Source organism: Apus apus, chromosome 6, assembly GCF_020740795.1.
Source record: "Apus apus isolate bApuApu2 chromosome 6, bApuApu2.pri.cur, whole genome shotgun sequence".
Lineage (NCBI taxonomy): Eukaryota > Metazoa > Chordata > Aves > Apodiformes > Apodidae > Apus > Apus apus.
Window position 1 is genome coordinate 24,119,935 of NC_067287.1, and position 17,338 is coordinate 24,137,272.

At 41.6% G+C, this 17,338-nt stretch overlaps 1 protein-coding gene across 1 annotated transcript in view; it reads right to left on the minus strand.

Annotated features, from left to right (window-relative positions):
- Window positions 1–17,338, minus strand: part of TTN (titin) — a 240,899-nt gene that overhangs the window by 27,887 nt on the left and 195,674 nt on the right. Inside the window, exon 264 of the mRNA XM_051623291.1 lies at window positions 195–17,300. Within this exon, the coding sequence (XP_051479251.1) occupies window positions 195–17,300 (17,106 nt within the window). The remainder of the gene's footprint in view (window positions 1–194; window positions 17,301–17,338) is intronic.

Here is a 17,338-nt window from a genome sequence, read left to right on the forward strand (position 1 = left end):
TCAGTAAAAAGCAAGAAAAACTGAAATTTCAAGCTATTCCTTATCTCTTGTTCATTTGTAAAAGCACATACATCTGTGGTTATTATCTTTTTTACTGTAAACAGATTTAATATTTTTAACAGTATTTTAAAGTAAGTATTTTAAAACATGTATTGCTTTAAATATTAACAAATATTTTTCTTAGTAAAACATACCTGTGATTTTTGTTCCCTCCTTGGTTTCAGAAGGCACTCCAACACCATACTCATTTTCTCCAGAGACCCGGAAGTAGTAAATGGCACCTTCTTGCAAGCCAGTCACTTTGTAGGACAGGCGATGACAATTGTTTGTCACAGTGACCCATGCTTTTTTGCTAGCTTCTCGTTTTTCAATAACATAGTTCTTTACAGGTGCTCCACCATCATTTTCAGGAACATCCCAAGATAACACAGCGGATTCTTTAGTTATGTCTTTTGCTGCAATATTAGATGGGGGCCCAGGAGTATCAAGAACTTTGACAACTAAAGTCAAGGTAGCAGTGTTCAGGATGTTTTGCAATGTTAATGTGTATTTTCCAGAGTCATTTCTTGTTGCTTTTTCAATTGTAAGAGATGTTCGATTATCTGAAGTATCAATGCTTGCTCGTGTACGGAGATCAGTGTCTGGTTTGTTCCATGTTACATTTGGGACTGGTTTGCCTCTGAAAGGAATAGTCATTGTGAATGATTCACCAGCCTTTACAATTAAAGTCTTCCGCATTTCACTGTCAATATCAAAGGCAGGTTCTTCTTCTCTTTCTTTTGCCACCTGTGGTTCTGAGACATTGCTTGCTTCACTGACACCCATTTTGTTAACGGATTTGACTCTGAAGACATACTCAGAGCCAGATACTAATCCAGTTATGGTGTATTCTGTGCCTCTTAAGTTTTGAATAGCAGTTGTCCAGTCAGTTTCATCAATTTTCTTGTATTCAACCGTGTATCCCGTTACTGGAGCCCCTCCATCAAACAACGGCTTTGTCCACCCAATTGTGATACTTGACCTTGTAGAATCCACAATCTTAGGTTTAGATGGGGGAGATGGCAAGAAGATGGGATCTTCTGCCCGAATCAGTGGTGTGGTTTCACTTGGAGGACTGAGACCAGCAGCATTTTCTGCATAAACCCGGAATTCATATTCACATCCTTCACGGAGACCAGATGATTTCACTCTTAAATCATAAACTGGCTTTTTGTTTACACGAATCCATCTTAGGCTAGTTTTCTCACGTCTTTCAATTACATAGCCAGAAATCTCATTGCCTCCATCAGACTCAGGTCTTGCCCAGCACAGAGTTATCGAATCTTTGCTCACACTGGTGATCTCTAGAGATGTAGGTGGACTTGGAACTGTAAATGGGTCTAGGGCTTTGACAGCCACACTTTCTAGCGGCTCACCAACGCCATATTTGTTAACTCCCATCACTCTGAAAATATACTCGTTACCCTTCAATAGTTTTGTCACTTTACAGGATGTTGTTCTGAGTTCTCCTTCACAAAGCGTCCATGCAATTCTGCTGGTCTCACGTTTTTCTACAATGTAATAATCAATATCTGCACCTCCATTTTCTTGAGGGGGTCCCCATGATAAATGGCACTTTTCTGCAGTAAGGCCATTTATTTCTAATGGGCCTGCAGGTGGGCCAGGTCTATCAAGTACTTTGCAATTAATTGCCAAAGATCTTGTTCCTGCAACATTTTGTAATGTTAGTACATACTGCCCCGAATCACCTCGGATACAGTCCTTAATGGTTATTGCTGTAGTGTGATCTGATGAGGCTATTTCAACTCTAGCTTTTCCTTCAAGCTCCTTGCCATCTTTTGACCATGAAATCACTGGTATTGGCCGTCCTGCAATATCAGCATTGACTTTAAACACTTCTCCAGCTTTCACAACCACAATATCCCTGAATTTGGCATCCATCATTATTCTTGGAGCCTCGATATCATCTTTTACAGTCACAGGTCCAGTTGATTCAGATGGCTGACTGAAGAGTCCAGCAGCATTCTTTGCAATCACACGGAATTCATACCGCTGGTCTTCTGTGAGTCCACCTACATCAAAGTATGTTTCTTGCACATTAGTAAAATTACATTTTAGCCAACGACCATCTGGTATCTCTCTGCGTTCAATAATATATCCTGTTACTTTAGCTCCACCATCGTATTCTGGTTTAGTCCATTTCAGTGACACACATGTTCTTGTAATATTAGTAACTTCTGGTTGACCAGGAGGATCACAGGGATCTCTTGCAGCAACTGGTTCACATGATTTACTGCATTTGCCTATTCCAGCAATGTTTTCAGCATACACACGATATTCATACAGCAGTCCTTCATCAAGACCTGTAACTTTCATTTGTGTATCAGGTATAAGGCTCTTGTTTACTTTTGTCCAAAGAATGCTGCTTCTTTCTTTACGTTCCAAGTGGTATCCTAGAACTCTGCTGCCTCCATCATTAACTGGTACCTGCCAAGTTACAATCATGAAAGCTTTAGTTGCATGTGCCACATGAGGAGTACCAGGTGGCCCTGGAGGCTTAAATGGATACTCTGCCACAACAGAAGGAGAATTAGTGTAAGTGCTTTTGCCATAGCGGTTTTCCGCACAAATACGGAATTGATATTCAGAGCCCGTGGTGAGTCGAGACACTTTAATTGATGTTCTTGCAACGGCTGCAGATACTACCTCCCATGTTGTTGTGGTGGTTTCTCGCTTCTCCACAACGTAATTGCTAATATGGCACCCACCATCATATGCTGGAGGTTGCCAAGACAGAGTCACACTATCAGCACTGATTTCATCAATATGCACATCAGTTGGTGGTCCTGGTCTGTCAAGGACAACTACAGTTAAAGAAGCTGTTATTGTTCCAGCAGTATTTGAAAGATGTAATTCGTAATGTCCCAAATCTTCATTTGAAGCTTCCTTGATGGACAGTGAAGTCGTAGTCTTTGATGTCTGAACATTTACCCTGGTTGTCTCTTTTAAAGGATTTCCATCTTTCTTCCAGCTAACACTTGGAAGAGGTCGCCCTCTGAATGGCACATCAATCTTAAGATCATCTCCAGCTTTCACAGTGAATGTGTTGAAAAGGAGCTCAGCAGATGGCTGGATTTCAATATCTTTTGCAATGACTGGGACACCAAGTTCTCTTGGATCACTTTTTCCTTTTTCATTAACAGCAATCACTCTGAAACTGTACTCTTCTCCCATGCTTAAACCTGTTATTGTTGCTTCTAATGTTTTCACCTGTGTGCATGCACTCCATTTTATGCTTCCTTTAGTTTGCATTTCTACTATATAACCAGTAATTTTACTGCCACCATCACTCTCTGGCTTTTCCCATTTAATTGAAGCAGAGTTGCGAGTCACATCAACAAGAACAACCTTTGCAGGTGGAGAAGGTGGTTCAGAGACCTTGATTGGGTCAGGTGTTTCTGCTGGTAAGCCAACCCCATATTCATTTACAGCAAGAACACGGAAGTAATAACTGCATCCTTCTTGTAGTTGAGTAATTTTGAAGGAATTCTTAGTGCAGTTGCTTGTAACTGTGGCATATGCCTTTCTTGTGGATTCTCGTTTTTCAACTACATAGTTGGTAATTTTAGCTCCACCATCAATGAGTGGTGGTTCCCAGGCTAATGTTACAAAATCTTTCTTCACCTCTCTGATTGTGAGGTTTACAGGTGCACTAGGTGTATCAAGCACTCTGACATTAACAAAAGCTGATTTTTTGCCACTGTTGTTTTCTAAAGTAAGATTGTATCTACCACTGTCAAATCTATTCACATTGTCAATGACCAGCATTGTATAGGAACTGGTGACTTCAATCTGAGCTCGCTCACTAATTGTTCCTTCTGCTTTCTCCCATTTAACTTCAGGTTCTGGCCTTCCTTTGATGGTGACAAACAGTCGTAATGTACCACTAGCACGTACAGTGACTACTTTTCTGAGATCTGCATCAAGTTCAATTTCAGGAGGTTCAATCTTGTCTGCTGCTATGACTGTACCAGGTATAGTAGCAGGTTCTCCTACTCCTTCTGAGTTGATGGCACAAATGCGGAAGTTATACTCCTGGTTCTCCTTAAGTTTTGTTAAAGTGAAGTGTGTTGCTTGTAGGCCTGTTGGTGGGGTGCAGGTAGTCCACGCATCAGCAGCAGCTTCTTTTACTTCTACTACATATCCTTTAACTGGAGCACCGCCATCATAAATGGGCTTACTCCAGGCAAGTGAAACTGATGATCTGGAAGTGTCTGTAACCTTTGGATTGCTTGGTGGTCCTGGTGGATATAATACATCACAAGCATGATAGAAAATGGATGGCTCACTAGGTTCCCCTACCCCTGCAGCATTTTCAGCAGAAACTCTAAATTCATAGAAATGCCCATCAGTAAGACCTGTTACTCTGAATCGCAAGTCCGTCAGCCTTTTCTTGTTGCATTTGGTCCACCGGATACCGTCTTTGTCACGTTTTTCAAGTATATAGCCTTCAATTTCAGCTCCCCCATTGTCTTCTGGGCGAGCCCATGTTACCACCATAGAATCTTTTGTGATTGCTGAAACTTCAGGTGTTGAAGGAGGACCAGGGGGTTTGTATGGATTACGAGCCACAATTGGCTCAGATTCCAAAGGTTCTCCAGTTCCATATTTGTTCACTGCCATTACACGGAAAATGTACTCATTGCCAGCAAGAAGTCTGGTTACTTTGTGATTAAGAGCCTGCACATCTGTTGCTACTTGTGTCCATGAAAGCCTGCTTGTCTCTCTCTTCTGAATGATATAATGGGAGATACTAGAACCACCATCATGTAAAGGTGGAGCCCATGACAAGTAGCATTTTTCTGCAGTGACACCTGTAACATTCAAAGGTGCTTCTGGAGGTCCTGGTCTGTCGAGCACTTTTACAGTGATTGGTATCGATTTTGTGCCACCAACATTTCTGAGGTTAAGAGTATAGTGACCTCCATCTACTCTTATACAGTCTTTGACAGTAAGAGTTGTTTTTTGAATGGTAGATTTAATTTCCATTCTTGCAGTCACTTCTTCAAGGTCTTTACCATCTTTTGCCCATGTAATGTCAGGAATAGGTTTGCCATGGATATCAGCTTCAAGAACAAAGGTTTCTCCAGCATGAACAACAATGACATCTTTGTATTTAGGATCCAGTGAAGCCCCTGGTGCTTCAATTTCGTCTCTGGCTGTAATGGGCCCCGTACTTTCAGATGGTTCACTCAAGCAACCTGCTGCATTTCTTGCAATTACTCTAAATTCGTATCGTTGGTCTTCAACAAGACCACTTACTGTAAATTCTGTTTCCAACACATTTGTAAAGCTGGCTTTCATCCATCGACCATCTGGTAGCTCTTTCTTTTCTACAATATATCCAGTTATTTTGCTTCCACCATCATATTCTGGTTTTTTCCACTTCAGTGTGATATTATTTCTTGTAACAACAATTGCTTCTGGGCGGCCAGGTGGGTCACAAGGATCTCGGGCAACATACAATTCTGATACTTTGCTGACTTTGCCAATGCCAACAATGTTTTCAGCAGAAACTCTGAACTCATATTCAAGACCTTCTTCAAGGCCATCTGTTTTATATTTGGTGTCTGCAATGAGTGACTTGTTTAGTTTTGTCCAAAGAATGCTGTTCTTATCTTTACGTTCAAGATGGTAGCCAAGAACTTTGCTTCCTCCGTCATTAACTGGTTCATGCCATTCTACAATCATATGGTCCTTGGAAACTGCTGTTACAAATGGGGTTCCAGGTGGCCCAGGCACCTTGTAGGGGTATTGCACAACAACTGGTTTAGAATCCAAAGGAGAGCTCTTCCCATACCTGTTTTCAGCAGAAATCCTAAACTGGTATTCAGAACCTGTTTTAAGCTTTGTTGCTTTGATAGTCGTTCTTGCAACAGTTGCTGACACAGTGCTCCATGTGGTAGTGCTTGTGTCACGCTTTTCTACTATATAGTTGCTTATCTGACAGCCACCAGTATAATCAGGTGGATCCCATGATAAAACAACAAAGTCTGCACTCACTTCATCAAAGCGGACCGGTCCTCGTGGTGGGCCAGGCTTTTCCAGTACAATTATGCTCAGGTGCTCTGTTGCTGTACCTGCTGTGTTTGTTGCTGTTACTGTATATTTACCAAAGTCTTCCTTGTTACTTTCTTTAATATGTAAGATAGTTGATGCTGATGTATCCTGAATATTTAATCTGGTTGTCTGTTTCAGTGTCTGCTCATCTTTTGTCCAAGTAATGGTAGGTTTCGGTCTACCTATAAATGGTATTTCTACCTTCAGATCTTCTCCAGCCTGTACACTGTATGTATTAAACATCAGTTTGAAACTTGGCTCAATTGTCAAGTCTTTAGCTATCACCGGTATTCCAAGTGCTCTGGGATCACTTTTGCCTTTTTCGTTGTAGGCAATCACATGAAATTGATATTCCTGTCCTTGACTCAAACCAGACACAACTGCATTGCACGTTTTGGTCTCACTAACAACACTCCATTTTTCTGTTCCTTTAGGTAGCATTTCAACAATGTATCCCAAAATTCTGCTTCCTCCATCGTGTTCAGGTTTTTCCCATGCAAGTGATGCACTTCTCTGAGTCACATCAGTGAGTGTTACTTTCCCAGGAGGCAGAGGTGGCTCTGAGGCTTTGACAGCATCTGTGGTTTCAGCTGGAACACCAATTCCGAATTCATTTTCAGCCATAACTCTGAAGTAGTAAATTGCTCCTTCTGTAAGGTTTTCAACTTTAAAACTTGTCTTGCCACACTTAGCACTTACATTTGCAAATGCCTTCCTGGTTGACTCACGCTTGTCTATTACATAGTTCTTCACTTTTGAACCACCATCGATAATGGGTGGTTCCCAAGATAATACAGCAGAATCCTTCTTTATATCCTTTACCACTAGGTTTTGTGGTCGTCCTGGTGTGTCCAAAACTTTTACTGTAACAAATGCAGATTTAGAACCACTGCTGTTCTCCAACTTCAGAATGTACTTTCCGGCATCATTTCTATCACAGTTGTCAATTGAAAGTTGTGTGTAGTTTATGCCTTTATCAATCTGAACTTTTTCTGTGAATTCACCTTCTTCTCGAGACCACATGATGTCAGGTGTTGGTCGCCCCCTGAATGGTATGTGAATTCTAGCAGACCCACCAGCTCTAACCACTATCCCTTTCCTTAGCTCTGAATCAATATCAAGTTCTGGAGCTTCAAGTTTGTCTTCTGGTTTAATAGTACCAGGAACAGATGCAGCCTCACCTACACCAATCTTGTTGAGGGCACACACTCGTAGTTTATATTCTTGATGTTCAGTAAGCTTTTTTATTTCAAATCGAGTGGCACGTATTCCTGTCTGTGGAGTAACAAGTGACCATTCATCTTCATCTGCTTTACAGATTTCAACATGGTATCCCTGGATTTCGCAACCACCATCATAAATAGGTTTACTCCAACCAAGGGTAATTGAACATTTGGTGGTATCCACAACATGGGCATTTGTAGGTGGGCCAGGCTTGAACATGGGGTCACAAGCTTTAAAGTAAGGAGAAACCTGGCTTGGTTCACCCACTCCAGCAGCATTTTCAGCAGAAACTCTGAACTCATATTCATGATCCTCTGTTAATCCTGTAACTCTTAATCGCAAATCTGTAATTCGGCGTTTATTGCATTTTATCCATCTGATGCCTGCTCGGTCTCTCTTTTCTACAATGTAACCTATGATTTCACTACCGCCATCACTATCTGGCCGACTCCAGCAGACAGTCATAGAATCCTTTGTGATGTTGGTTATTTCCAAGGCCTTTGGTGGTCCAGGAACTACAAACGGATTTTTCACCATTACTGGTGCAGATTCTAATGGCTCACCAACTCCGTACTTGTTAACTGCCATAATACGGAAAACATACTCATTTCCTTCCAAGAGTTTAGTTACTTTCAGCATTGTAGGTAAAACCTCTGAAGCAACAACAGTCCATGCTAGGCGACTAGTTTCTCTCTTCTCTACAATGTAATGAGAAATATCACTGCCACCATCATGAAGAGGAGGAGCCCATGCCAATGAACATTTTTCAGCTGTAACTCCTGTCACTTGGACTGGGCCCTCTGGAGGTCCTGGCCTGTCCAGAACTTTTACATTTACTGGTACTGTCTTTGTTCCTGCAACATTAGAGGCTTCTAAAATGTACTGTCCCCCATCAACTCTAATAGCATCTTTTACAATTATTAATGCACTGAAATCTGTGTTCTTTATTTCATACCTGGCCGTTTCCTCAAGCTCTTTATCTCCTTTGTACCACTTAATGGTTGGTAGTGGCTTTCCATGAACATCAGCCTCAAGTCTGAAAGTTTCACCAGCATTTACAACAATTGTATCTTTGTACTTTGGATCCATTGAAATTCGTGGAAGTTCAACTTCATCCCTTGCTGTTATTGGTCCTGTACTGTCAGAAGGTTTGCTTATTGCACCTGCAGCATTTTTTGCGATTACTCTAAATTCATATCTTTGGTCTTCAGTAAGGCCTGTTACAGTGAACTGAGTTTCAATGATATTTGTGAAGCTAGCTTTCATCCAGCGACCATCTGGCAAGTCACGTTTCTCTACAATATAACCAGTAATCTTACTTCCACCATCATATTCTGGTTTGGTCCACTGTAGAGTAATAGAGCTTCTTTTTATTATTATAGTTTCTGGGCGACCTGGAGGATCACATGGGTCACGAGCTACGTAGCACTCAGAAATTTTACTTGTTTTGCCTAAACCAACAATATTTTCTGCAGAAACTCGAAACTCATATTCAATTCCTTCTTCAAGGTTATTTGTCTTAAAAGTTGTGTCCTGAATAATAGTCTTGTTCACTTTAGCCCATAAAATGCTGTTTTTCTCCTTTCTCTCAAGATGGTAGCCCAACACTCTACTGCCACCATCATTTATTGGTTCATGCCACTGTACAACCATGGAGTCTTTTGTAACCATTGTCACAAATGGTGTTCCAGGAGGTCCTGGTTCCTTGTAGGGGTACTGTGCTACAACTGGTGCAGATTCCAATGCAAAGCTCTGCCCATACCTATTCTCAGCAAATATTCTGAACTGGTATTCTGAACCAGTCTTCAGTTTAGTCACCTTCAGTGTAGTTCTTGCAACAGTAGCTGAAACTGTTTCCCATACAGTGGTTGTGGTATCTCTCTTGTGAACAATATAGTTGGTGATTTGGCAGCCACCTGTGTACGCTGGGGGATTCCATGATAGGGTAATACTTTCTGCACTTATTTCATCAAACTTCACAGGTCCTAATGGAGGGTCAGGTTTGTCTAGAGTTATAATTTCCACAGAGGCAGACTTTTGCCCAACAACATTAGTCACAGTGATTTCATAAGTGCCACTGTCCTCTTTGCTGGTTTCTTTAATATTCAATATAGTGAGATCAGTCAAATCGCTCACATTGACTCTTGTTGTCTGCCTTAATGCCTGGCCATCTTTTACCCAGGTAACAGTTGGTTTAGGTCGACCTGCAATTGGTACTTCTACTTTCAGATCTTGTCCCACTTGGATACTATAACTGTGAAAAGCAGGTCTTACATCAGGTTCAATCACCAGGTCTTTGGCAACTATTGGAACAGCAAGTGCTCTAGGATCACTCTTACCCTTTTCATTTACAGCCATCACTCTAAAAAGATATTCTTCCCCTTGAACTAGGTTAGTAATAACTGCCTCAAGTGTTTTTACATGAGCACACTCTGACCACTTCTCACTACCCTTGGCTTGCATTTCAACAATGTATTGTATGATTTTGCTGCCACCATCATGTTCAGGTTTTGCCCAGCTTAGTGAGACACTGTTTCTTGTGACATCATCCACTGTTATTTTCCCAGGAGGCTGTGGAACTTCTGCAACTTTAATCGGGTCGCTGGTTTCCGCAGGGAGGCCAATTCCATATTCATTCTCAGCAGAGATTCTAAAGAAGTAATAACAGCCCTCCTGAAGTTGATCTACTTTCCATGAAGTCTTGTGGCAATTTGTTACAACAGCTGCATATGCCTTTCTTGTTGCTTCACGCTTTTCAATAATGTAATTCTTTATTTTTGCTCCGCCATCCAAGAGAGGAGGCTCCCATGAAAGTGAAACAGAGTCTTTAGTGATCTCTTTGATGTTCAAATTAACTGGTGCACTTGGGGTATCCAGTACTCTTACACTGACAAAGGCAGACTTTGTTCCACTGCTGTTTTCTAAAGTCAGAGTATACTTTCCAGTATCAAATCTGTTAACATTGTCTAAAACAAGGGAAGTAAAGCTGCTAGTGGTATCAATAATAGCTGCCTCTCTGATCTCACCATCCATTTTACCCCATTTTACTTCAGGTGTTGGACGACCTCTGATAGGAACAAACAGTCTTAAGGAACCTCCTGCCCTCACATTTACAATCTTCCTTAATTCCATGTCAAGGTCAAGGTCTGGTGCCTCCATCTTTTCTTCCACAATAACAGAACCAGGAACATCTGCATGCTCTCCAACCCCTGCTTTGTTAACTGCACATATGCGGAATTTGTATTCATGTTTTTCCACTAATTTTTCTACTTCCATGTGAGTATTCTTAATTCCAGTTGGAGGAGTACAAATTGCCCATTCACCATCAGTTACATCACATTTTTCCACAATGTATCCCTGGATTTCAGAGCCACCGTCATAAATAGGTTTACCCCATGAAAGGAAAACTGAAGATCTTGTAACATCCACAACTTTAGGATTGTTGGGTGGACCTGGCTTGTAAATAGGATCACATGCTTTGTAATAAGTGGAGGGTGGACTTGGTTCACTAAGACCAGCAGCATTTTCAGCTGAAACTCTGTACTCATAATCATGATTTTCTATCAGCCCAGTCACTCTGTATCGCAGTTCACTTATCAGGTGTTTGTTACATCTCGTCCAACGAATGCCTTCCTTATCTCGTTTTTCAAGGACATAGCCTAGGATTTCACTGCCACCATCTGAGGCTGGCCTTTCCCATACAACAATCATAGAATCCTTAGTTATGGCTGTGACTTCTGGTGCCTTTGGTGGAAGCGGCACTACAAATGGGTTCTTTGCGAGTACTGGCTCAGACTCAAGAGGTTCACCAACGCCATATTTATTTACTGCCATGATGCGGAAAACATATTCATTTCCTTCTAAAAGTTTTGTAACTTTGCAGTTCAGGGTTTGCACATTTGAGTCAATGACTGTCCACACCAAGCGACTAGTTTCCCTTTTTTCTACAACGTAGTGAGAAATATCGCTACCACCATCTTGAAGTGGAGGTTTCCATGACAGCACACATTTTTCAGCAGTGACACCTGTAATCTCAACAGGTCCTTCTGGTGGCCCAGGTCTATCAAGAACTTTGACATTAATAGGAACTTTCTTTTCCCCTGCAACGTTCTTTGCTAGCAGTATATACTGACCACTGTCAACTCTAATGGCTTCCTTCACACTAAGGCTTGTTGCAAAATCGGTAGTTTTTATTTCCATATGAGCAGTGTTTGTCAGCTCACGATCACCTTTTAACCACTGAATGGAAGGTATTGGTTTGCCATGAACATCAGCATCAAGCTTGAATGACTCACCAGCATGCACTACAATAGTGTCTTTGTATTTTGGATCCATACTTATATGAGGTGGTTCTACTTCATCTCTTGCTGTAACTGCCCCTGAGCTCTCAGATGGTTCACTGAAAATACCTGCAGCATTACGTGCTATAACACGGAACTCATACCTCTGGTTTTCAACTAGGCCAGATACTTCAAATTGGGTATCAATAACATTTGTAAAGCTTGCTTTCATCCAGCGACCATCAGGTAGCTCCTTCTTTTCAACAACATAGCCCGTGATCTTACTTCCCCCATCATATACAGGTTTCTTCCACTGAAGTGTTACTGAGCTTCTTGTGACAACTATAGGTTCTGGACGACCTGGAGGGTCACATGGGTCATGTGCAGCATAGCATTCAGATGCTCTACTTGCCTTTCCAATGCCTACTATGTTTTCTGCATAAACTCTGAACTCATATTCAAGACCTTCATCAAGTCCAGTTGTCTTAAATTTAGTATCTGGAATAGGTGTTTTATTCAGTTTAGCCCACAGAATGCTGTTTCTTTCTTTGCGCTCCAAGTGATACCCAATAATTTTGCTACCACCATCATTGACTGGTTCATTCCATTGTACTACCATGCTGTCTTTTGAGACATTTGTTACGAAAGGTGTTCCAGGTGGACCAGGAACTTTAAATGGGTATTGGGCCATGATTGATTCTGAAGTGAGATAGGTACTCTTTCCGTATCTGTTCTCAGCCGCAATTCTGAACTGGTATTCACAGCCAGTCTTTAATCGACAGGCTTTTATAGTTGTTCTTGCAACAGTAGCTGACACCATCTGCCAAGTGGTGGTGGAAGTGTCTCTTTTTTCTACAATGTAATTATTGATAGAGCTACCACCATCATACTGGGGTGGTTCCCAGGAAATGGTAATGCTATCTGATGTTACTTCATCTACTTTTACTGGTCCAGTTGGAGGTCCTGGTTTGTCAAGGACAACAATATTTAGGGTCTCAGTTGCTTCACCTGCAGAGTTTGCAAGTTTAACTATGTATGTCCCTACATCTTCTCTGCATGCTTCTTTTATTGTTAGCACCGTGTTATTTTCTGAACTTTCTGCATTTACTCTTGTAGTCTGCTTCAGTGCCACATTATCTTTATGCCAAGACACCGCTGGTTTGGGTCGACCAACAAAAGGAACATCAACTTTTAAGTCCTCTCCTGCTAGAACACTGAAAGTAGTAAAGAGTAGTTTGAAAGCTGGTGGAATCACAAGATCTTTTGCAACAACTGGTACAGCCAGCTGGCGAGGATCACTGATACCTTTCTCATTCTGAGCTGAAACACGGAAGGTGTATTCTTCACCTTGGATCAATCCTGTGATAGTGGCTTCAGTAACTTTCACTGTAGCACAAGTTGACCATTTCTCACTGCCTTTGCTTTGCATTTCTACAATGTAGCCTAGAATTCTGCTACCACCATCATGCTCAGGTTTTTCCCAGGATAAGGATACACTATTTCTTGTCACATCCAACAAAGTTATTTTCCCTGGTGGAAGTGGTCTTTCTGATACTTTTATGGATTCTGAAGTTTCAACTGGAAGGCCTATTCCATACTCATTTTCAGCTAGCACTCTGAAGTAGTAGTTGCAGCCTTCTTGCAGTGAATCAACTTTCCAGCTGGTCTTGTGGCAATTGGCATTAACAGTTGAATAAGCTTTTCTTGTTGATTCACGCTTTTCAACAATGTAATTTTTTATTTTAGAGCCACCATCTATGAGAGGAGGTTCCCATGTAAGTGTAACTGATGATTTTGTAACTTCTTTTATTTTCAGATCTTGAGGTGCCCCTGGGGTATCAAGAACTCTGACATTCACAAATGCTGACTTACTACCTGAGCTATTTTCAATTGTCAGTATGTATTTACCACTATCAAATCTATTTACATTTTCAACAATTAGTAGAGTATAAGAGCTTGTTGATTCAATGCTTGCTCTGTCCAAAGATTCCCCATGTTCTCTTGTCCATTTTACTTCAGGTGTTGGTCTTCCTTTAATTGGGACAAAGAGCCTTAGAGTACAGCAGGCTCTAATAATGACAACTTTACGTAGTTCTGCGTCAAGTTCAATCTCTGGAGGTAGCATTCTTTCTTCAGCTTTTGGAGTCCCAGGAACAAGAGCAGGTTCTCCCAGACCTTCAGAGTTCATAGCATATATCCGTATTTTATACTCCTGATTTTCTTTCAGGCCAGTGATGGTAAAAGAAGTGGCCTTTAGACCTGCTGGAGGAGTTACAATCTTCCACTCATCTTCTTCAGGTAGTGCAATTTCAACCATGTAGCCTGTGATCTCTGAACCACCATCATATATTGGTTTGTTCCATGCTATTGTAATTGAGGACTTGCTGCTATCCAAAACACGAGGATTTCCTGGGGGACCAGGCTTAAATACAGTATCACAAGCTTTATAGAATGGACTGGTTGGGCTTGGCTCACTGACTCCAGCAGCATTTTCAGCCATGACTCTATATTCATATTCATGGCCTTCTGTCAGTCCAGACACCTTATAACGTAAGTCAGTAACAACCCGTTTATTACATTTCACCCACCGCAGGCCAGCCCTGTCACGGCGTTCGACAATATAGTTAGTTATTGGGCTCCCACCATCAGATTCAGGATGGCCCCAACAGACAACCATAGAATCTTTTGTAATTGCTGTAACTTCAGGTGTTTTAGGTGGGTCAGGTGGTACATATGGATTTACTGCAAGAATGGGCTCTGATTCCAGAGGCTCACCAACTCCATATTTGTTAACAGCCATAACACGGAACACATATTCATTGCCCTTCAACAGCTTAGTAACCTTCAGTTTAGTTAATGGGACTTCTGTGGATACAGCTGTCCATGCCAATCTACTGGTTTCACGTTTTTCAACCACATAATGGTCAATTTTTGCTCCTCCATCATCCAGTGGAGGCAGCCATGATAGCACACATTTTTCTGCAGTGACTTCAGACACAGCCAAAGGCCCTTCTGGGGGACCAGGTCTATCAAGAACTTTAACATTGAAGATATGCTTGGCAAAGCCACCAGGATTTGTTGCAGTAAGTGTATAGGCACCGCCATCTCTTCTTGAAGAATCTTTATTGATAAGAACAGTTGAGAAATCTGCTGTTTTTATTTCTAATTTTGCTGTGTTTTCAAGTTCTTTTTCTCCTTTCGTCCATGTCATAGTTGGTGGAGGGCGACCTGAAACATCAGCCTCAAGTCTGAAAACTTCACCTGCTTTCAGCACTAATGTGTCTTTGTATTTAGCATCCACCCTTATCCTTGGAGCTTCAATGTCATCTCTACAAGTTATTGCATCTGATGGCTCAGAGGGCTGACTAACAGCCCCACCAGCATTCCTAGCAATCACACGGAATTCATAGGCAGCATCTTCTGTCAAACCACTTACAGTGAATTCAGTCTCTAGTATATTGCTGAAGTTAGCCTTCAGCCAGCGGCCATTAGGAAGGTCTCTTTTTTCAACGGTGTAGCCAGTTATCTTAAAACCTCCATTATATTCTGGTTTAGTCCACTTCAGTGTAACTGCATGTCTTGTAATGTTCAGAGGTATCGGCTTACCAGGTGGATCTATTGGGTCTAGGGCAAACACAGGCTCAGATGGCTTGCTTGGTTTACTCTTCCCAGCCAGATTTTCTGCTATAACACGGAATTCATATGCAATGCCATCGGTAAGTCCAGTTGATTTAAAGATATTGCCTGATACTGGCATTTTACTTACAGTCTGCCAAAGAATACCATTTCGTTCTTTTCTTTCAACATGATATCCCAGAATTGGGCTTCCACCATCAGTAACTGGCTCATTCCAGCTAATGGTCATGGTTTCCTTGGTGACTGCAATCACCTGAGGAGTGCCAGGAGGCCCAGGTACCTTAAATGGGTAGTTGGCAACTATAGACTCTGAAGTAATGGCTGGACCAGTTCCGTATCTGTTTTGAGCTTTAACACGGAACTGATACTCAACTCCAGTAGTGAGACGAGTGGCTTTAAATGTAGTACGTATCACTGTGGTTGCCAGTTCAGTCCATGTAGTGCTGTCAGTTTGACGCATTTCTACAACATAATTACTTATTGGTACACCTCCATCATTCAAAGGAGGCTCCCATGAGAATGTTAGAAAGTCAGATGAAATTTCATCAAATTTGATTGGTCCAGTAGGAGGTCCAGGTATGTCATGAACCTGAACTATGATTACTTCACTAACTTCTCCAACAATATTTTTAGCTGACAGTGGGTACTGACCACTATCACTTCGTTTACATTCATTGATGGTTAGTATGGTTGCAGTTGCTGTATTTTCATAATTTACCCTTTGTGTTTGCTTAAGTATCTGGTCTTCTTTCTTCCAAGTCACAGTAGGTCTTGGACGGCCAAGCACAGGGATCTCAATCTTGATATTGTCACCAGCTTTGGCGATGACTGTTTTCTGGTAGATACCACGGAGGTCAAACTCTGGTAGCATTGTTTGTTCTTTGATAATAACTGGCCTACTTTCTCGTGGGCCACTTCTTCCAGCACTGTTCACTGCCATAACCTGGAAAGTATACTCTTCATTTTCAGTTAGATTCTTTACTACACAGTCCAGTGTTTTTACAGTGGTGATGTGTGCCCACTGGTTGGTTCCTTTTCTCTGTGCTTCAATTACATACCCAGTGATCTTGCTGCCACCGTCATGTTCTGGTTTTGGCCAAGCCAGGCTAACTGAGTTCCGTGTTACATCCATAATATTAAGGCTCTCAGGTGGGGATGGTGCCTCAGAAGCCCTTACTGGTTCTGCAGTTTCAGCTGGTTCACCAATACCATACTCATTTTCAGCCAGCACTCTGAAATAGTATTCACACCCCTCAGCTAAATTAGGAATCTTCAAAGAACACTTCTGGCAGTTGGTTGTGACTGTTGAATATGCTTTCCGAGTTGATTCACGTTTCTCAACAATATAATTTGTTATACGTGACCCGCCATCTATAAGAGGCATATCCCATTGAAGGGTGATGCTGTCTTTGGTTATTTCTCTAGGCTTAAGGTTTATTGGTGGACCTGGTGTATCCAATACTTTTACATTTACAAAGCCAGTCTTCTTACCAGCAGCATTTTCAAGAGTCATTACATATTTTCCTGCATCGTATCTGGTGCACTCTGTGACAATCAAGAGTGTAAAAGAGTCTGTATTTTCAATACTGGCACGTCCTTTGAGTGAAACATCATCTTTTGTCCATGTAACTTCTGGAGTTGGACGTCCTTTAATTGGCACAAAAATGCGAATAGTTAATCCAGCTCTAACAACAAGTGTTCTTCTTAGTTCAGCATCTAATTCAAAGTCAGGAATCTCTTCCCTGTCTTTGATTTCCACACTTGGAATCATTGCTGGTTCACCAACACCTGCAGCATTCATGGCAGAGATTCTGAAATTGTATTTGGCTCCTGTCTGCAGATGAGCAACAACAAACTGAGTGATCCTTAAAGCAGTCCCTGTTGTGTCTTTTACCCATTCTTCTTCTCCTTCCTTTTGATGCTCTACTATATAGCCAGTGATGTCAAGACCACCATCATAGTGAGGCTTGCCCCAGGCTAAAGATGCACTTGTCTTTGTAGTATCAGTGACTCTTGGATTTGCAGGTGGACCTGGTGGGTCTGAAAAGTGAGGAAAAGATAAAACATTAAAGAGGAAG